Source organism: Apteryx mantelli, chromosome 3 (assembly GCF_036417845.1).
Source record: "Apteryx mantelli isolate bAptMan1 chromosome 3, bAptMan1.hap1, whole genome shotgun sequence".
Classification (NCBI taxonomy): Eukaryota; Metazoa; Chordata; class Aves; order Apterygiformes; family Apterygidae; genus Apteryx; species Apteryx mantelli.
The window spans coordinates 65,864,257-65,887,103 of record NC_089980.1 but is presented as its reverse complement, the minus strand read 5'-3'; the positions used below and the strand labels follow the sequence as shown (position 1 = coordinate 65,887,103).

The 22,847-nt window shown below is 40.0% G+C and overlaps 1 protein-coding gene across 1 annotated transcript in view; it reads right to left on the bottom strand.

Moving 5' to 3' along the window:
* Positions 1–22,847, bottom strand: part of UST (uronyl 2-sulfotransferase) — a 251,518-nt gene that overhangs the window by 70,844 nt on the left and 157,827 nt on the right. The window contains exon 8 of the mRNA XM_067293545.1: positions 9,085–9,364. Within this exon, the coding sequence (XP_067149646.1) occupies positions 9,085–9,364 (280 nt within the window). The remainder of the gene's footprint in view (positions 1–9,084; positions 9,365–22,847) is intronic.

Below are 22,847 nucleotides of genomic sequence, written 5' to 3'. Positions count from 1 at the left end.
CCTTCCAGGAGCCTGGGATTTGCACTGAAAAAGGGAGGTGGAAGCCCAAGTGCTTTGGGTGTATTGGGCAATTGTACCTAAGCTGGATTTTGAGCGGTCCAGGGCACTTGCTGCTGGAATTGGTGGGAAACAAAGAAGCAAGAATTTCTGCACTCTCTGAATGGCCTGGCTTAAGAGATTACATGTAAATAATGCAATACGCATAGACATTTTAGTCTGAAAAGTCTGGCTCTGCCACAGCTATTGTGATCTGTGTTACTGAGGAATTCTACAAAAACGTACCAATTCTCATAAAAGTTTTGTAGAGTAGATAAATACTATACCCCAGGCTTCACAGTTGGGAAAGCTTTAAGCAATGAGCCCAGGCCACACAGCAATTTGGCGGCAGCAGGCCGGACTGCCAGCTGTGTTGAGCTCACAAGGCAACACTGTCTCTGCATGATCTTCCTTTGCTTTGGACATCACAGCCCCTGCCCCAGCATGCTGAGCAGCATCAAAACCAGGGCCGGGGGCAGGAGGCACAGTAAGAGCACACACACTTTTAGTAAAGAAAGGGCCTGACCATATTCATGTCAGCGAAGCAGATTTCTTAAAAGATGCCAATCTGCATCTAAATACATTTTCCCCTTTTGCCCTCCCCCCAGATTTTTGGGATAGCTCCGCTGAGCTTTTCTATCTATTCTGCAGGGAAATTACAAGCTCTTAATTTTGGTAAGAGCTGTTCTTGGCCAAGGTTTTGCTGATGCCTCCATTCCCTTTCCTGTAGTGAGAACAGAGAAATTGGTTGATTCTCATCTTTCTCGCAGGAGCTGGCTGCAATTGTGCTCTACCTACAAAACATGGAAATGCTTTAGGCCCTTTTGGGGGCAACTAGTACATGCAAAGGAGTGATCAGTATAAGTTTCAGAAGAGCCCGCTTCCCCCAGGCAAAAAGAGGGCAGTCTCTTTTCTTTCTGAGAAGAAAAAAGCTTTTCCTTTGACTCAAAGATATTGTTTTGGAAAATCAGAACTGACTGCACAATAATTCCATCTCCTCCTTCCAGTTTTTGAGTGATAAGACATGCGCGATGCTGTTTGACACTGTGATATTTATAAGACAAAGTAGAGGTCAAATTTGCTGAACAGTTTCCAAATTCCAGTGAGGTTTATCACAAAGAACCCCATGCACTGACCAAAGTAGCGTGACTGACAAGGGTTGGATTGTGGAGTCACTAGAAAGCTCAGTTTCCAGCCAATACTGATGGGCCAAATCAAGTTCTTTGGGGCAAAAGCTGCTGGAAAGCTAGAGCTATGTGGAGAATTCAGGGAGTTTTCGCAGCAGAGTTTCTGACAAGTAATCCCACTGTGAGGAGCTCGGTTTTCATGCTTCAAGGAGCAACACTGTCTTCTATTAGCACCATCCTGCCAGGATCTGGTGAGAGACTGCCCAGAGCTCGGCCCCCTGTGCAGTACTTGGGTGGGAGATGGCTGTTCCCTTTCCCATGCACCCTTACATCTTCCCTGCATGCCTCCAGCCTCCTTGGAAGAGAGGCGCTGCTGGGCTCTCCTTGCCAGCTTTCTGTCCAAAGAAGTGAAGGAAGTAAAGCTTTTTCCCACAGCAAGTGCTGACAGGACTAGCATGAACTCGTCCAAAGGAGATTTGGCAGAAATGCCCACCAGCTAGCTGCAACTGAGAAACTAGCTCTGTTTCCCTCTCCCCCCCTCAAAACCAGCCTTCCAGGGCCTGCTGCTGACACCAATAGTGAGTGTCTGTGCTCACATCTGAGGACTGACACTGCTGAGACTTCTTTGTATCCTGATGCACCCACCTGCCAGTGCATTTCAGCATCTCAGCTTGAAGCCAAAAGAGATGGGTTTGGCATTGCTAAGCCTGAGCTATTTCAACAGAGACAGGCCAAGACTAGCCCTAATTCTTAGAGCAGAAACTAGATCTGGAAGAGGAATGAAGCTAACACCTACAAGGTGGGTTTAACCTCAAGAGCCTTGTCCCAGTTTCAAAGTTTAGACCAAGGCTCAGCAGCTCTTGCTCTCCACAAAGTACTGGCACTTTGACAGAAGAGTTTGGATCATGGCCATGCTTGTTCACTCTTCCTTAAGAAGTTCTCCAGCAGACACAGGCAAAAGCTTTTAACAATGTGCAGCACTGTTGAGGCAACATAGCAAGGGAGGGACTGGGAGGAGATGAGGGAAAAGCAAAGATCTCTCAGCTGAGAGGAACATACCCCTTTCTGACAGTTTTATGAACACACCAAACAACCAGATACATGGTGAGAAGCATGTCTTTTTGCTGTATGTTGGTGCTGGTTGCTGAACAGTAAGGCACCACTTCATATACTTGGTTTCTAAGCACTATCGGAATACAAAGGAAAAACAACCTAGACTACATATACAAACAGGGATTTGATAAGTGTTCAAGTAGACGTCAAGCACCATGTATTTAGGGAGAAAATGTGGCCGTATTCTTGGGAACAACTAATTTTCCAAGATGTGATTCCATCCATCCACCCACCCACCTATCTATTCCAATTACTACAGGATCATCTTTCCCAAATGTAAACCTAACTTATAGCCATGCCATTTCTTCAGGTGTTTGTTATTCAACTAAATAGGTAAGTTTATGAATTAATTGTTATCACAAAAGGACATAAATGGTCTGCTGAACCACTAAAAAGTCATTCACATTGAGGCTGGTACCTGAGAAGTTTGCATAGTTCTAAGGGAAAGACAAAAGGAGACAACACCATGTAACTGAAAACGTTCATGGTACCTGTTTTGCCTTCTAAAATCCAGGACCCCTCTTAGAACAGGAAAGATGGTTCGAGGCTTAAGACATTTAACTAAATTATAATCTGTGTTTTATCACAACCTTCCTGTGTGGTGTGGGAATATTACTTACCCACTCGCTGTATCCATTTCCAATGTATGAAATTGAGACAATAGCACTTCTTTACCTCCACTGTAGATCATAAGGATAAAGATACTAATTATTTTCAAAGACGTTCAGACAACGCAGCTACTGCAGAAGTATCCTCCATAGATTGACCTTGGGAAATACACCAAATACAGTCTATGGTTGGCTTTATTTAAATACAAAACAAGCGGACAAAGTGGAAACAAAAAAAGCCCACAGGCATTCCCCAGTGCCTTACTACCACTTCTTCTCAAGTAAATCCCTCTAGCATGATCTTGGGGGTCTTGTCTACTTTTGGGAACCAGAGGAGAGACTAAAAACTATGGTCAATTTTTTCCCTGTCCTTCATTCACTGAGTTTACCACCGCAAAAAGCAGATAGCAGACTCCTAAAAGAGCAGTGCCTTTGTGCCATGGGAAGCCATACCCTGGAATTCGGCCAAGGGCTATAGGCCTCTTTCTTTACTGCACCTGAATGGGGGACAGTCAGGAGTTCAAAACTGGGAAGATACAATTGGCCTTCACAGCCTAACAATGCTCCCGCCAGCCTTGAGGCTGTGTGAAGTCTCCTGTTTTGTCCTGGCCCAGTGTATTTGAAAACTGCAGTTATACTTTTCCTTTGGGGCACAGTAACTAAATATTATTAAGCTCATCAGCAGCACCACTGCATTGAGAAGGACTGATTTGGTAGTCCTAGCACTCAGCCTGGATACAGGTTTACTGAGGGATCAAATCTCTCTCTCATATCAGTTCCCGGGCATCAGTTAAAGGTATAGGCCACGTGCTTATACTCTGCCAAGTTTCTTAGGCTAGCGGTTTGGAAGTGCATGGAAAAAGCCGAAAGAATGTTGACTTAATACAAATCACACCTGAAGCAGCATTTGATTTCAAACCATGGTCTCAGGTCTTCCAGATGAGCTAAAGACATAGAATGAGCAGTCTGTGTAGCACTTCTGCTGGATGCTCTATATCATCCTAATTTTTAGACCTTTATTCTTCACTCTAAGCAGCATTACCTCTATGCACTCTTGCTAATCTCTGTTTCTCACAACGCAGATTTACGCATATAGCAAAATTCTTTGCCATTTGTCTTTTTGCCCATTGGATACAAAGAAGGGAACAGAAGGATGGGGAAAGTTTGCACAAAACACACTCCTACCATGTCTGGCTGACACCAGTGTTATTACTTACCCTTTCATGACAGCCACAATCAGTTAAACACAAAAACAGACTTGCATTCTTCCTTTATGCACTCAGAAAAGGAAATCCACATGTTTATAGTCAAAATCCACATTCAAATATACCATTGGTCAAATCTTACCATTTGACTAATGCCAAAGTATGTTCTTCAGGAAACAACATAGAGCCAGATGGAGGGATACATTTGTGCTGAAAGCCAAATGGAGTGTGAAAGGCCAAATAAATATATTTGCAGAAAACCTCCCCTCTGCCCAATCTCCCGTGGCCCCAGAAAAATCCTTCACCCCACCTCTGGGGCTCTTAAAATTTGACAGTGTCACACAGACCTATTTTCAAAAGATTATAATTGAGCTACAAAAATTCACTTCATTCACATCACTGCTGCAGCTTGGCATGCAGTGCAATTTCTGGACAAAGTGAAGAAAATATATGACAATTTTCCAATTATAAGTAAGCGAGACATCAGCAGACCTGTGGTCCTATACTGGTTTACACTGGCTGGGGAGCTGAAATTTAACTTTTGACCTTCAAAATAAGATCCTTCCCATCCACTTCTAATATTTTGCCCCCCCCCCTGCAATGGCTGCTTCTCACTGAATTCTCTTCGAGGCTGCTTCACACCATACCTCTGGGGGCCTGAATAAACCCTAATTTTACAAACAGTCCCTTGGGACACTACAGTATAACAGCAGAAGTGGTCCCATTGATTCCAATACCACTAGCCAGTCATTTTTCAAGGCTTGGTAAGACCTTTCTTGTTTCTCACATGGAGTCTATTTATGGAGGTTTGACTGAAACAATGCTCAGTTCTTTTCTTGGTCTTGACTCATGCGAACAGATTGATCAACAATGTTTTATATATTTGCTAGAGTTTTTGCATTAAAAGCTGACTCCTTAAAAAAAACAAAACAAAAAGAATGCTGTGGTATTGTATTACAGTATTCTAGCTCACAAAAATGTTGCTGCTGTTGTTTTAGGCAATGGTCTAGCATCACAGATGTTCCCTTTCTTAAAATGGAGGAAAACATCAGAGTACCATTATCCTTAACTAGGAATTTCAGATCTTTATTTTTTAAATAAGATGGCTTTTAAAATAGGTGGACCATGTTTTTTTCATTTGATAAGAGGATCCCATTTGGCATCCATTGTGTTTCTTCTTGTCAGTCAAAAAATGCACCTTTACTTTAAATATTTTAATTACATCAAATATTGAAAGGAGGAAGAAGTCAATGGCTGGAATCCATGAATCTGTTCTCCAGTGTTTAAAACCTGTAATTTTGTTCCGTGTTTTTATGGTACTGCATACCACACTATACTACAAAAGTCAAACAACTCATCAGAAAAGGTCCAATGATAAAGAACTGTAAACAAATTGAAATGCTTCAAACATGCCATTGATTTCACATACCTTGAGCTCTGCTGAACTACTTCTCTACTTATAAGCGCATTTTAGAAACTCTGACTCAGTCTTGTATCATCAGAACAATTTGTGTGGAAAAGAAATAAATTAAACAGGAACAAAAAAATGCACCATTTGTCACTGACATTTGAAACTTAAAACTAAAATTTATTTTTTCCAGAATGCTGCATTATAACAATGGTTGATGTTCTCTTTACTGTGAAAGCACTGATGTTTCTCTTACATTATAAAATAGCTTTGGACTATTGGAGCTTTTCAGCCTGGCTATCAAACAGCACATCTAGTAAAATGCAGTGTATGGGGACCAAGCTGTTTCTCTTCTACATAAAATTTCTTTCTACTTAGCAGCAATAAAGCACATGACCCAGTGTATTTCTGGGTACTTACTGCATTTCTCAGGTGAGTGAAATAATTCAGCCTTCAATCTCACACCTCCAGACAGTTCAGGACATAGAACAACCCAGGAACAACCTGTCCAAATCTCACTGCTGAAGTATGACTTTTAGATAATAAACTATGCTGTATAAAATACTGTTCTGCTAGATGCAATTCCAAACAAAGTGTTACCCATAGCCAGTATACCCAGACAAGAAAACTAGTGCAAGCAAGTAGACTGTGGCGCTATGAAGAAATGTACAAGTTTTATTTTCAACATCCCTGGACTGAAAAATAGAGAGTCATATGGCTTGTTTATATTTCAGGAGATGATGGTAGTGAATAAGTTAAAGAATATTTCATCCCAAAACATAGGTTGCTTTCATTTATACCTAAGCTAATGTACACATATGTTTTCTTATTTTCATAAATGTCAAGCACCCACCTTTTTCTCCCACAAAGATTTACAAGTACATGCATGGCACTTCCTACAAAGCTGTCGTGGGCTAAAGGCTTAAAAACAATGATTTTTTTTGAATAAGAAATATTCATCAGACCAAAATAAAATCATTTAAATCAACTTCTTCCTGAGCAACTTAGAATTTGGAATGTGCTGAAAAGTTTCAATAAATAAGTCAAAGATTAACCAGCTTAAAACGTACCTTTTAACAATTAAGTAAAATATAATATATTTAATAACAGACAAATGGGCTGTAGGACCAGGAATCTTACAAGCTATGTGCCAAATAAATTCATGAAGTACCATTCAGGGAGGAGAGGCGGGGTTGATTGGTAGGAAAAATACAACAACATTAAAACCTAGCGAGTAAATCATTAAACAGTTTTTGTATTTAGGTTATAAAGTAGTGATGGCTGAAGATACCTTTAAATAAACAGATAAAAATAGACTTTACAGTAAGTGGCAGTGAACTTGCAGGAAGGGTGAATGTGTTAAGTGACTGATTATTTTGTTACAATATTGGCAAAAAGGATTCAAACAGAATTTTCTGAAAGGTGAGAATATTAATTTTCTTTCCAAAATATAACAATTCCACAGTGTGTAAACTAATCATTACTCTTTCAATGTAATTTCATAGAAACCACTTAAAATATACAATGCAGCAGATTCATATTTTAGCTAATACGTTAGTTGTTATCTGTGCCATTTCCAGCTTTCTTTAATGTGTTCCCTCATGGTGGTGCATTGATACCATGAAACTGAGATGTTAATAATGAGAACAGAATCTTCTCTATAATATTTTCTGTAAATTAGCATCTTGTCTTAACACGATTACACTTCTTTATTTTAGTCCTCTGCATGTAAGTACAGTAAAGACTGACTGGTGATAAGGATGGTCCATAACGTCTATTGGCTACCAGCAGGCTCCTGGAAGAGGAAACCCTTGAAAAGCACATCCGAGCTTAGTTTATATGCCTCATCCATCACAAAATAACTTTTGCTTGTTAGTTCAAACCAAAGGATTATTTTGCAGACAGCAGACACACTGCTGAGGCAGCCACATAACAGGAAGCAAAAATTGCCTAGTAGATGTTTGAGAAAGGACTTGAGTTAGATACAGCTGTATTACCCCAGAAGTGTTATTGGGATTCATCCTCACAAGGTGCTGCCATGCTTCTTTCCTGTTCTCTAGGACAGGATTTATTGCTACTACCCCTCTACTTGCTCAGCTCCTTCTGGGCAACAGCGGTGCCCAAGAAGTCAAGGCTTCATTGAGACCCCGAGGTCTCCCCTGTCCTACTGTGGAGCAAATGGCCAAGGAGCTCTGCCTGTTCCCGCTGGCGCATCTGTCAGTCCTACGTCACCTGTCTGGGCGCACTGCCAAAGAGCCATCTAGCCCACAAGTCACAGGAAACCCCAGGGACACTTACCTTAAAGACAACGGCATGTCACATACTGGAGCTACTCCCATTTCACCTCCCAGCCTCCACCATTCCACTTTCTAGTGTTTACTGATAATACTTGTAGTGATTAGTATGCGTAACCTTTACAGTGACTCTCTTAACAACCTATCATTGAACTGACTTTGGTTTTACAGAGCATGGCTTTTTTTTCCTTGTTTTATCATTTTGAAATATTTAAACTGGAAAAGTTGTGTATCTTCATATTGTTAACTTTCTTATAGCCATATTAAAAGTTGACATCTGGTGCTTGCATTGGTGGGGCAGCTGCATTCTGCTTCAGACATGAAGAACTGAATTCTGAGATCACAGAAATGTCACTCATGGTAATAGGCGTTCCATATCATTTAAGTTTCTTAGGTGAATGACTTTTTGTATGTCTTCAAATTTGTGATCCATAGTAACAGTAATGATCTACAAGTAATTTTCCTGAAGATAAAAACCATATACTGCACCTTTTCCATTACAGCCTAATAGAAATGCACTCAACTGCAGCAACAAAACTCTACAAATCACGTAACCCTGCCTTGCAGACTTTTCATCCATTCTTGCCATTCACTGACCTGGTAACTTTTTCCACTCTATGAACAAGACAGGTTCACCAGAAACATCTAGTTCCTGTAACTTGCCTTATTGTCAATAATTAATATTAATTTGCCAAAAAAAGTATACTTGCTCCTCCTACAGACAGTTATTCAGAAACCACTGTCTAATCCACTTTTGAGTCTGTTATCCTTCGATGTGCAGACAGTAACAATGGTTCTGACTATACCACTAAAACACCAGTTTTGTCTAATTAGAAATAGGCACTCTTCCCAAATGGCTCACTAACATCTCATTTCTGGTTGTTAATGCTGCAGCATTATGCAATGAAGACTTGTTTCTGGAGAAAGAGATGAGAAGTCTCTAAACTTACTTCACAATACTGCCTAACCTATTCTTTTATGTTTTGCAGATGCACAGAGCACTACTGTGCACTCCAAAAGTTATTTTGTGATGAGACTATACATAGTAGTTCTGTCTTAACCCATGTTCCAGCGAGGATTCTATGGAGCCAAGACAGTATAATAAAATTAAACCCGCAAAACCAGGTATCTCCCAATTTCCCCAGCATGTGGAAATGTTCTCCTTTGTTCTGTTTTAAATGCTGCTGCTCATTAACTCAGTTCCTTAAGGAATTACTTTTAATAATAATTAAAAAAATCTTAAGAAAGCTGAAGGGGTCACCGGAAGAGAAGGATGGCTCTTGCTTTCATCACCTTTTATAGATATCCTCTAGCCATTTTTCATCATCTTCTTCCTCATCGTCTATTGGTTCTTCTGTTTCCAGGGGAGAAGGAATGAAGAACTCGGGTCTGGGACGTGGTTTCCTGATATGAGACTTGAGTCCAAACTTGCGCTTTAGCAGGTGAAATTGTTCTTTGACATAGTAATAGAACTCATATTCATATCTCATGCGTTGGTAGAGGATCTGTATGGCTTCTGGAGAAGGGACGGTCTTTTTCACTGTCACAGTCAAATTGCCAAGTTTCCTGTGTTCTGTAAAAAAACCCCAAAAACATGGTAGGTGCTGAACAAAGAGACCATACCTAAACCTTTTTTTTTTTTTAATTAAGGCATGGCCCTACTATATTACTGATTAAGAAAAAGAGCTTCATTTGCCTCCTTAATAATTTATTTACTTTTAGTGAGAGATGAAAAATTATAGATTTGAAGTTAGACTTGCGTGTTTAAATATGGCTAGTTCATAGCATTTGGCATTGCATATAGTCAACTCAGGTTCTTAACTGGCAAGGGCTATCTAATGCAAATTAGGTCACACCAATCATGAGCATAAACTATATATAGAGAAACATATAACCTTGCCTAGCTTGGCAAATTTTGCCTGATGCATGGAAAGTATATCCAACATACAGCTGAGCTGAGCTAATCAATTATTTCTTACGTGGCATATTATGTACTGGCTCAGTTGTGCTTTCGTATTGTTCAAATCTAAACAAATAAAAAGGAGTCAATCAGATATATATTTATCTGTCTCCATCTCAGGTTAGCATCAAAGCACTGTTGGCATCACTAAATGACACCTCAAGGGCTGAATGTGCCTGCTGACTTTGTCATCTGGTTATACCTGTTAATTAAACTAGCCCATCTTCCTGTTGTGTCCTGGGACTGGAAGATTTGAGTCTATTTCTCTTCACCTGACAGCTTTTGCTTTGGTAAACTGAAATAAAACATCTCTATAGTTGATAAAGAAATAAAGTGACTAACAAAAATATTGAATTGCCTCCTCTCATTGCCTCTTCTCTCTCTCTAGATTATTCTAACATTGAAGGCTAACGTATATGAGTGAACATGGCACAGAACACACACTTTAAGGAATCATTTTTCTGTTTTCTTCCAGATGGCAACAGGCTGTTGGAACATCAAGAATTTTCTTCTTCTCCAAGATAGAGAAGTAACTGAAAGTCAATTTGGAAAGGAGGAGAACAGTAAAAGCTTTATAAACATTATTAATCATAAAGCACTTAACTTGGAAGTCCTGACCTGTAGCATCAGTGTTTTCTCCGAAACACCTACATTTTTCTTTAGGAGAAGTGGAGATGACTCTTAAATTGATGAAGAGGTAGCCCCTATAATTAATCAGGTTTTCTGAAACCTCATTGCTCCAATCCCATAGGCCTCATGTTTCTCTGACAGAAAGTGACCCATATGGAAATTATCACAACATCTTTAGAATATACCTGTGTCCAGAAAAGGCAAGAGGAATGGGCTTGCATAGAAGCAGTGGGCTTGCATGGATGCCAATTAGACATTAGCTAAAAATCTTTTTCATGGCAAGGATAGTTAAGCAGTGGAGTATAGGTGTTATGAAACCTATACCTCTGGAGGCTTTTAAGACCAGATTAAGAAAAAAAACTGCAAAAAATGGGATAAATATAGTTGATTATCTCCTGAGGGAAGTCACTAGACTAGAAAACATCTTAAGGCTGTTTTCCATGATTCTAAAAATCTATAGGTTCATTTTTATCTTTGTGATCCTTATGTCACTTCCTCGCATTTTGCTATGATATCAAGGTTTGCAAGAGAACTGCTTTTTTGTTCCAGGAAGTTACTTGGCTTCTACTATTAACTCCTTCCTTGATATTTATATCCTCTGTGCTGCTCCAAACGCAAGTCAGAAATCCCCATATTCTACATGGCTATACAGGTTAACTGTTGTAGTGAAGAAAAGCTGGATTTTGACACGGAAACCTGTCTCTTATTGTAATAGCAGTTCTCACTGCAAGTTTGGAGGAATGCAAGAGGGTCTGGCCCCGAAGCATTGCAAAGAAAGAACTTACAAGAAGAAAGCAGACAACAAAGAACATTTCAAACTTCAAAATGGATTCTGCTATGTTGATCAGTGCTGAAAAGAAGGAAGAAAATATACTGGTAGCTGCCACCCTTTGGCAATGTGTTAATGACCAGTAAGCAACACACCGGTAGGCATGAGGCAGCCTACCATGGACAGCTCAACACTCAGCGATGCCACTTCTAGGGCACCGGTGTCCTGTTAATAGCAACCACTGTCTCACTTCTAGAGAAAGTCCCTGAATTGAAATGGTATTTTGACATGAGCAGAGTTCTGCTCACATGCTCAGTCTGAACTGAGGTCTTCAGAGCACCTGCAAGCAAAGCTAAACACATGCTTAGCAGCTCTACAGAGCAGCAAGTTTTCCCAGTTGCTTAAGCACAAGTTTAAAGGACAAATCAATGGCTCCTAGTAGCAAAAGTGAGTTTTGGGGATTCCACAAGCTGTATATTCATCCAAAAGAAATAATCAAGAAAAACTTTTTAGGGAAGAGAAGATTTTTAACCAAAGGCAAAACCACTTATTTCAAGAGGTAACAAAAGGTGAGTAAGAACACCTAGTGAACACAACAGCAACGTTCTTCAGACAAAAATGTATATTTACACAAGATTTTAAAACTTGAAAAATGCAGCTGAAAGGTAGAGCACAGCTATGTGAACATGAGAATCTTTCTTTACATTTTAAAAGATTTATGTTCATATAGTTTAGTGCATCTACATACATATAAATACATTCTGATTTTAACATAGCAGACATATTCTACTTCAGAGTAAAGACATTAAATGAAAACAACTGAGAGCTGTTCATTTTAATAATGCTACATGAGACAGCAAGTGCTACTGGGCTGGACATTCTCATATTATTTAAATTCATTGTGTGACACACATCTGCTGCAGAAGAAAAGCTACATCTAAGGGAGGTATTTTTCCTCTCATTTCTGGTTATCCATTACAGCAGAGTAATCTGAAATGTGGGAAGGTGACAATATAAAGAGAGAACAGGTTAACTAGCTTACCAGTCTTAATGCCATTCTAAATCACAAAAAGTGACTTAAGGCATTAAACTTTTGTTTATCTTGCATTTGTATTCTTAATTTATTTTCTAATGGAAGAATGGTTTTCACTAGCCTGTAATGATTAAAACATACTGTTTGATAATTAAATGGAGCTTTTATATCAAACTTCATAATTCCTTACACTGATCACGAAATCTCTACTCACATATCTAAGTAATTAAACAACTTAGTATACAGAGTTCTTACAGTTTTACCTTAATTCCCTTAGAAATGGTGATATATGCTTTATACTTAATGATTGTCTACAGTTTATCAATTTGTACAGTTTTATTTAGATAGAAGTGGAACTTGATTACTATATACAAAAGTTTAATTTAAAAACAATTTAAAAGTGACCTTCAATATGTTGTTTAACTAAGAAAAAGTGTAAAGGAAGGATCATGAAATGCTTGCAATTAAAATGGACACTAGCATAGAAAGCACTACCTGTAGCTAGTTAATGGGGTGAAATGTTTTTGGCCAATGGATCCCTTCAAGATAGAAGAGCTTACTCCCTTCTACACCATGTTTACCCATAGACTGGATTAGGCAAACAGTCTTGTCTTTTTAAGTTCTCAATTAGTTGTTCAAGTTCTCATTGATAGCTATTAGATGAAAAAACTCAAGGAAAAATAATATAATCACTCTGTCCTTGTGTAAGAAGGCAAGAACTGTCTTATGATGATTTAGCACTTCAAGAAATTCCTCTTTCTGGTGCTTAGCTGGTAGCTTCCACCAGCTTTGCAGTCTGGTTTTCTTTACAAACTCAGCAGCAAATATACGCTACTATTTAATTTATTAAGTTTAAGCCTTTGTACTGGTTGCCAACTTCATTTTTATTTTATATAGGTTATTTCTGTTACAGAAAACTGCATTTATATAGCTGGAAAAAGCTCTTTATTTATACGGTCCCACCAGGATTCTAACTGGGAAAAGCCACTTCTTACAGCACCAGCTCCTTTTGGTGGCTGCTCCTTCCAGCAGAGAGAAGCACTTGTGTTCGGCCCAGGAGTGCTGCCAATGATGACATGGTGAAAAGGCTAGACTGTTTTCTTGGTGGGGGTGAACAGTATGGGGCAGGACCAGCTAAAAAATAATTTACTCTTGGTATGCGAGGCAGGGAAAGGCCCACCAGCACCAGCTCTGCCAAACCTGCGAGGTGCTGCCCGTCACCCTCACGGCAGGCAGCCGTGCTGGCATGGGGCAGGCACTGCAGGAGAAGAGGGGGAAAGCAGCAAAATTTACTCGTGGTCTCAATTTGACTGGGGTTTGCAATTTCAGTAGTCCTGAAATAGAGGATTCCTGGATACATGCAATTATGCTTTGCTTTATGCACGTGTGCATTCCTATGCGTATGTATCTATACATATGTGCACATAGATACACACACACACTCACATACTCTTGCTTTGAAAGGCTACAAACTCTCTCTCCCTTGTCAGCACATCAGACAAAGGAAACTCCAAGTGGTATTTTTTGTTTTAATCAGTGGAGGCTCTTTTGTCTCCCTCCAGTGAGTTGTCCCACAAGGATGGTAACTTCTAGTCCATTATGGTTACTTTTGAAAATTAAAGAGTGTTGTAGATTTTATGGCTTCTATTGGTTTGCCTCTCAGTATAATTATTACTAACTGCAGAGTATACATAGCTATGAGATGCTGTTTGTCAAATGGTGCAAGTCAGGGCAGTGCCTGGCTTCAGGCTTGGATTTTGATAAAACAAGTGAACTTCACTTTTTTGCACTTGAATTTTATTTAGACTGGTTTCTAATCTTAAATTCTCTTAAAAGGCCTTTTAATACAAACATGAATGAAATCACAGAACAGCCCCTTGAAGTCACCTTAACCACTCTCCCCAACGTATAAGCAAAATGGAAAAATTATGTAGATCTGGCTTTAAGCCAACATAACAATCTGCATATGCTACATAAACCCAGCTGTCCCACCAAAGGACCTCACTTTATGACCTTTGAGACAGCTAACCATATGGAGGGCAACAAACTGCACCATTTACTTTTCTAGTGTTATTTTTTTAAACTGTTTGCTTTGGCATTCTTTTAAATTATTAAAAAGAATGTACTGTACAGTAACCAAACCTCCCAGCACAGTCTGCTCATGCCTTGAATTAACATGGTGAAGACTAAACTGGTATGCAGATATGGATGAAGAAAACTAAATTCTTTTGGGTTACCAGGTGAGGAGTAGTTACCATTACTTTCCCCACTCTCTCTCTTTTTTTTTTTTTTTTGGAATTCAGAAATCTGCCTTACTTACTGCAGTAAAGCAGCAGAAATCTAAACCATAGGGAAGAGTGGTTTTTATAATTTGTGGCTTGAAAAAACTTGGATTGCCATATTTAGACAAAATGATCTTAAAGGCATTCTCTACCTCAAAAGAGAATTTATGAGTTATGCTTTCGCCAATGATCTAATGTTTCAGCTGATGCGATGCAAAGGCTGACTCCCAAGTAGTCCTCAATACTGAACAAAGTTGCAAGGAGTTGAGAGTCCTCAGAGATCAGGTAGGGAGATGTAACTGAGGCTGAGCCAGCGTGGGAAAGCTGCAAGCGAGTGTAATTGTGGGCTAGCCAGGCTAACACTCACAGTGGAAAAATCCTACACCAAGCTCTGCTGCTCTAAGACTGTGTGAACATGATGGTTGTCAAAGATATAGTAAACTCATTTCCTGGAACTACACAGGGAGGCCCCACATTTCAATCATATGCAGCTGAGCTACAGTGCATACATACTTCTCCACAGATTTAAATGGAAATGAATGTATGTCACTGTGGTTAGATGTGACGTACGAATCAATGAGGGCCTCTGCTTGATATGCCACTCAAATGATCAGTGCAGTGTTAAAATAGGACTCTGATAGCTACACTAGATCCACCCCGCCAAATATTTAACTGCAGTACAGCAGAAAATTTTCAGGCAGTGAAACAGTGGACCAGTTTTTCAAACTTCTCTTGAAAATTTTAGCAGGGATCTTGCAGGGTATCCCAGTTTTGGGAGAACAGATGACATGCCATTGTGCTTGGCCCACATACTGCTCTCCTGATGGTCCCGGCCTTGGTACTGCTCCGGAGAGCCCTGGGGCCAGGGCAGGCTCCAGCACTTAGGCGGGAGGAGGAAGGCAGTGCCACATGGCCGCACTGTGCAATTGAGCACCTTGCATAGACGAATGTTTGCCAAAGTAAAACAGGAACTGCAGAGGAGACCTAGTGGAGTCACCAATTGGGAAGTATATTAAAAAATAAAGTTGATGAAAAGGTAAGGTCAGTTTGTCCCATGGTAGGTGGTAGTTTGTCTGCCTGAAATACTATGAATCCCACTTTTAAACTTTCTTAGTGCTAGAATTTACTGGGTAACAGAAGTTAACTCTTCTCAGTTATTCACAAAATAAGGTGCAAGATTTAACAAGATGGAGACAAAGAAAGATTAGACATTTCTGAGCATAATAAGAACTGTTACACTAGGCTCACTAGCAATGCTTGCTTTGTTTTACAAGGGATATAAATGATTGTGTTTCATGACACGGAACTACTAACTCCAGAGATTAGCAAGAAAACTCTAGCATATTGGCACACAATAATGTCCCATCTCTCAACTGTAAGATACAGTTCTCTCTTATATGACAGCTATCCAGAGGTAATGGCAATACCCAGAACTTCAGAGACCTGAGTTTAATTCCAACACTGGCAGCATGCAATCCTAGGCAAATCTGACATCTTACTTATCAAATACAACAGATTATAATTAGTGCAGACATTGGAGAATGATGGCTGCTAATGACAGATCCTGAATTAGATGAGCCCATTACAGCAATTCTGTTTCTTGTTGCTATTACAACGAATAAAGAAAGAATAATGTCACTGTTAACCTACTGCAGTTTCATTATTAGCATTAACATGAACAAACTGCAGGGAGCTCAGAGAATGATTACCTAGCAGAGAAAAATAGAGGGACTGACAAAAAAAGAGAGATTATCCAGGAACAGCTGAGAAATTCTAAAGACACATAACAAACAGTTACTAATACTGAAGGATGTAAACACCAAGGAGGCATGATATAAACCCAGAACAACAAAGAGAAATGAAAAAAGAAGAATGTTAGTGAGAAGTGGGGGCTGACCTGCTGGAAAGCAGCTCTGCGGAGAAAGACCTGGGGGTCCTGGTGGACAACAAGTGGCCATGAGTCACCAATGTGCCCTTGTGGCCAAGAAGGCCAATGGTATCCTGCATTGCATTAGAAGAGCATTGCCAGCAGGTTGAGGGAGTTAATCCTCCCCCTCTACTCAGCCCTGGTGAGGCCACATCTGGAGTACTGTGTCTAGTGCTGGGTTCCCCAATGCAAGAGAGAGATGGATCTACTGGGGCAAGTCCAGCGAAGGGCTACTAAGATGATTAAGGGACTGGAGCATCTCTTCTATGAGGAAAGGCTGCAAGAGCTGGGACTTTTCAGCCTGGAGAAGAGAAGACTGAGGGGGAATCTGATCAAAGTGAGTAAGTGTCTGAAGGGAGGCTGTAGAGAGGATGGGGCCAGACTCTTTTCAGTAGTGCCCAGTGATAGGGCGAGAGGCAACGGGCACAAACTGAAACACAGGAAATTCCGTCTAAGCATGAGGAAAAACTTCTTTACTGAGAGGGTGGCTGAGCACTGGCTCAGGTTGCCCAGAGAGGTTGTGGAGTCTCCATCCTTGGAGATATTCAAAAGCCATCTGGACACAATCCTGGGCAACGTGTTCTAGGTGACCCTGCTTGAACAGGGGGTTTGGACTAGGTGATCTCTGGAGGTCCCTTCCAACCTCAACCTTTCTGTGATTCTGCGTAATGTACTAAGTATCTTGGATTTGTAAGGTTGAAAGTAATAAAAGCATCATTTTCCTACAGGATACAAATGATGTATATTGCAAAAATACTGTGGAGGTAAATATTGCATTGGCCTGACTGTGAACTGGACAGTGTAACAGTGATATGAGTCCAATGGTGTGTTGAAATACTACTTAAACTATTAAAAGCATTGTATCGTTATTATGAAACATCTGCCTTACAAAATGTGGAATATTCAACAATACAAATATATACCTTTCCCTATAACTTTGTAAACAGCTTATCACTCTCTGAGGTATCTTCTCCAGCCAGGAAGTAGTTAGCATGAAATCTCCAAATTTCCTCTGGGAAACTCTTCACAGTGTTAGTATTTTTATCTCTACCAATTCTATGCTGTGCAATCTAACGATGTGGATTTCCAGCTGCACGGGACACCTCAGCCTACCCTCCCATACAACATGTTGCCTCTGGCTCTGTCCAAGAAGACTGAAAGAGGCTTTATCTCACACACGATCAGATACCAAATCTCACAGAATCTTCTAAGAGACTCCTTATATTTGGTGGCAATTTAATGTAGCATTCTGAGATAAAGTAAATTAACACAGAAGAAAATAAAAAGCTGAAAATTAACCCACATTGGTAAAATGAAAAGGCAGATTCTTATGAAAATGTGGTCAGGTAGTTTTACTGCTGTTAAGCAACTTCTAAGTTGAACTAGACACAGTTGAAGGTGCCAAAACCAAAATCATCTAGAGAGGAAATGCCAGGATTCTCTAGTTCAAATTGCTGAGAGAATTGCTATGCTTGCAGTTCATATGAAATTTCTAACGTACCTTTTATAGCTGTACAAGTACTATTGAATGAATCCAGTCAACTTGACAATCTGACAAAACCACAATTTAAAAATAGGTTCTTGCAGATCACTTGTGAACAGTGTTACATAGTAGGTTAGGCAGATACTAACATTATTACATTTTGCAGAGAGGAGAGGAAATTGCAGAGATTGAGACAAGTTTCAGCTGTGCTGATGAGCAGAAAAAAAACACACTGCAGATATGTTACGCAGAAAATCTGCAAACATAGATATAGCCTGGGACTCGAGAACTTAGAGCAGGCATCTTAGCTTTGTCTTAAGGTAACAGTAGCCTGGTGTCAAAGATTTTGTCCACAAAAAGGAAGTAATGGAAGAGGCACGCTGTGCAAACTTAAGATGTCTAAGTGGGATGGAGTGAGGTAGAGGTGTTTTTATTTCCATATATAGTATTGATGAGTGCAACACTGGCATATAGCATTCAGTTTTAGTAACCACACCCTAAATCAGAAAGGGTACAAAAAAGAGCCTCAAAATGAATTCCAGGGTTGGAAAGAACACTCTAGAGAGGGATGATAAATTCACTCCGTTTGGCTTACCAAAAAAAGAAGATTGAGAGGTGACTTGATTACAGCATCTACATACTTTCATGGTGAGAAAACTATGGGTACTGAAGAGCTGGAAGTTGAAGCCAGAAAAATGTGAATTGGAAATAAGGCACAATATTTTTTAAGTGGTGAAGGCGATCAATCACTGGAACAAAATAAGAAAAGGGGTTGGTAGCTTTGCTATCCCTTGATATTTTTATATCAAAAGTGGATGCCTTAACCAACTCAAGTTATTGATCACTGCAGGTTGCTATAGTAGTTACAGTAACTTACTACTGTAAAGTAATTTACTTCTTACTGCACAGAAGTAAGTGAAATTGCATGGCCTATAGCACAGAAGCCAAACTGAATGATCTAATTGTCTACTTAATGATCTAATGATCCATCTTTCATAGCTGCAAATTTCTGAAGTCTTAAAAGTCTCGGCTTCCACATCTGAAGCATCACTTTTGAAAACCTTTTTGTAAATGACTCTGAGATACCTAAATGAATGTCATTTTTGGAAAGATGTTTGAACACCCAATTTGCTACCATTTCCAGTGGTTGACTCTCCAAAGCCTAGTGGTCACCACCTTGCAATATCAGGCCCTGTAGGAATGCAAACTTAAAAAGTTAACTAGTTAAGTTAAAAAAGCTTGAGCACATGATCTTAAAATTCTTAATTCAAAGTGCTGGCTCTTGCTGTCTTCCTAGAGCATTCATATGACTGCTTATTGGTTTTATATAAGAACAAACATTGAAATAAGAAAGGAAGAAAGCAAAAAGATTAAATAAGACCACAGTAATGGTCAATAATAAAATCTATGCACTGCAAAGATAAAACCACTACTGGTATGGTACAATGGGACTGAAAGGTACATATTATTATATAAATACTGCTATTAAAATGGAGAAGAAAAGAAAATATCAGTTCTTTTCTCCCATGTGAGAAATCCATTTGGTTCTAAAGAGATTTCCTACTAACTATGTCTGCATATAGACAACTCAAAGGTCTGAAATTGCTTTACTTCTTATTATTGTAAGTTAAAGAAGGTCAAGAAAAAAAATATCTTCTCCTGTTAGGTTCTTTTGTGTATAATGAGCTACTAAAGACGGCCAGGGGCTGAGGCACTAGTAAAGAAGGAAGAATGCAACCAGAGCAGAAACAACACACTGTTCCTTTCAAGTTCACCCCCTTCTGGCCCAGAGCCCAACTTTCTTGGCCAGCTGCCAGGGCACTGGGACAAAGGCTTCCTCCTCTGGCCAAAACTGAGGAAAAGGGTCCGTTGTTTAAGACAGGCAGACTTGTTTCAGCAAGAGAAAAACTAAAAAGAAGGGGAATTATATTAACTGAAAGTGCTGGGAGAGAAGAGTAATCTAACGTAAGCTAATGCAATTCTCACCCCATGCTTTTCCTCATGAGGGACTGCCTTGATTCTCCTACCTCCTTCAGGCTAGAAGGCAAAGTACAGTGTCTCAATAGGGCTAAAGCCGTAAGGCTGCCAGGGTCTTCATGTCCTTGGAGTTATTATGAACCAGAAGCAAGAATGCATCTTTCTTCCCTTTGGGAATCCCCAGGTGACCCACTGCTCCCATCTATGCCTGCCCTAATGAGCCCACCGGAAGGTGGAGCATCCTCACTCTTCTCCACAGAAACAGCAGCAGCAATGTCCACGCAACTAGAGTTTAACAGGTAAATAAGTCAAACGTTTAGCTATCTCAGGGCTTCATAGTGACCAAGGCTCCTGCTGGATTTCACAAATCATTAAACCCAAGTCCAGCTGAATTTGTACCTGGGCTTTCTGCAGTCTCTGTAACAGAGCCTCTGGGACCCCTGGGGTTCACTGCAAGTCAAGAGGTCACGTCCCTCCCCCCAACACCTCACAGGGAGATGCTGCTGTGGAGGTTACATAGGGAAGCAGTGGCTACCTACGTGCCAACCTCAGCACCTCCCTAGGAGCACAGGCACAGCCGAGGGTAGGGAACTTGAAAACAAAATCTGCAGGGTTTAAGTGACTTGTTTGATTCTGAGCATTTAAGCATTTGAGTGACATGAGCTACCTCAGAGGTTATATTACAGGATGTACTGTCTTGGTGAGCTGTTGCAGGAAACTTTTCCTAGGAATTATTTATATGTCTGAGAGTTTTCAGAAGCAGGCCCCAATTTAAGGTGAAGCGTGCTTTTAGTCTGCTCAGGTTAACACAAATTAATATAGGACATTTTTAGATGCTGTTCAAACACCATCAAGATTTACACCCGCATGTACTTGTTCTGTTTTCCATACAGAAGACTTTCCTCCTGAAGGGGAGAAATGACGGTTCTGACACATATTTATAAGACTATGATCTTTGCATAAGAAGGCCTCCCTATGAACCCCGTGCACCTGCACCAGCCAGTAGCAAAGGCAGCCTCCCCTGTAGTACCTCTCATCTGTCTTCACAAACTTATGTGATCTCTTCCACCAAACCCTGACCATACTTGCTTGTGTGTCAGCACAAGAGCAATCCATTGAGCAAACAGTTTGCTCAATGATCCTTTTATAATTCAAGTCACGTTTAGCATTATTGTGGTGACAGGGGGAGAGATTCATGGGTAAATATTTCTGCCATCTATCACCTTGTTTACAGGAAGTATATTTTCAGTCACCCTAACTCTATTGCAGGTTAAAGAAATTAGCTGAGTTTTATGAAAACATCCATGAATCAGGATGGAAGATTTACATGGTAGGAAAAGTTGCTACTTCTGCACTTGATCCTGCATATTGTCTCAAGTCTGTAGTGTCTCAATTAATAGTTTCATTCTACTGTTAGAGAGACTGGCTAGCATCAAACTTTCCAGGATGACTGCACTTTTTTGATTTAATGACAATACTAGCCCTGATATAATGACTACCATGCTTCTAGTTCACCCTGCACAAAACTCTCCTACCTGCTTAAGAAAATAGGAAATAAAATGACCTACTGTCTTTCTTTTTCCCTGTAAGTACGAAAGGCCACATGTAAATGTTAACATTGCTAGATGAGTATAATGGGAAACCAGGAAGGATGTGACAGCAGTTAAGAAGAACTCTTAACAAAAATCATTTTTGGGAGGGAATAGAGAGCAGCAAACGAGGCCTTTGTTGAATAATGTTTACCTTGCATTACAATTATCATAAGTGGCAAAATAAAGCTCCCCAACACTATTCATGAGACACACAATGTTACAAGTTGCATCAAGATAAAGAGACAAAATCTATTGACACAGAGGTATCAATACTCTTTAGGGGACAGTCACTGTGGGCATGTCCTGCTATGGACTAAAACACATACAGAAAAAGTTAGATACAGCATGCAGAAGAAAGCAGGAAAATAGCATTGTCATCTTCTGCAGAAGCTTTAAAAAAACAAATATAAAGGTAGCATTGGGCTTGAAAAGCCATGAGGGCAGAGAGTACGTAAAAAATATTCACGCCATACAGCAATTCTCTAAGGAATGTGTAAAGCTTGAAAAGCAGGGCCAGAAGACGTCCATAAGCTGTGTCCACAGCAGACAGGCAGAGTGCTGCAGAGGAGCCAGCACACTGAAAGCAATAACTGAAGACACTGGGGGCCCTTCTGCATTACTATCAGCCTAAAAATCCTGGTCTTTTGCTCAATGTCTCACTCTAACATGACCATGGGGCTCTACAGCTATCAGTCATTTATGTCTGCGTTGAGGACCTTTCATGCTGCACTAATATGGCTGTTTCACATGGTTGTGCAAAGCCTTTTCGAGAAGATTAATCTTATTCTCAGTCCCTTACTCCCAGTCGTTCTCCTCTGTGGTACCAAGGCGATAACAATAACAGTTGATGCACTCTCTGCCAACATATTACCACTTTAGCACTCATTTCACTACTTCAGTTTGTGCTAAGCTGGTCACTGCAACACGAATTATAAGGTTTACCCTTCACTTTTGGCACTGTAGATACAGATTCAGTATACCTTCCTCAGAAACAAAGCAGAAAGCATAGATTAAAATGTTTCAAGCAAGACACAGCTAAGATGGGAGAACGTTAGTCAAGAGTTAGTCAGATAAAGGTATTAAACTTTCGTATGGATGTTTTTATGTTTAGTTGCCAACATGCACCTTCCATTACTATTTACCTCATATTTACATTTCTAGAACAAAAATGGCTGCTTATAAGTTATAGGGAAAATATGACAAAAAAATCTGAGAGAACAGTACATTCAGGGTTTCCATGGCAACAAAAACAATAAAAAAAATTAAGGGAGCCTTGTAATGGCCTGTCTGAAAACCCAAAATTCACCTCTGAGAGACCTGGAGTAAGTTTAAGTTGAAGGGACACCTAATGCATTGGATGTGTGTGTGCACTTACACATCCCAACCAGGCCATAAGGCCCATG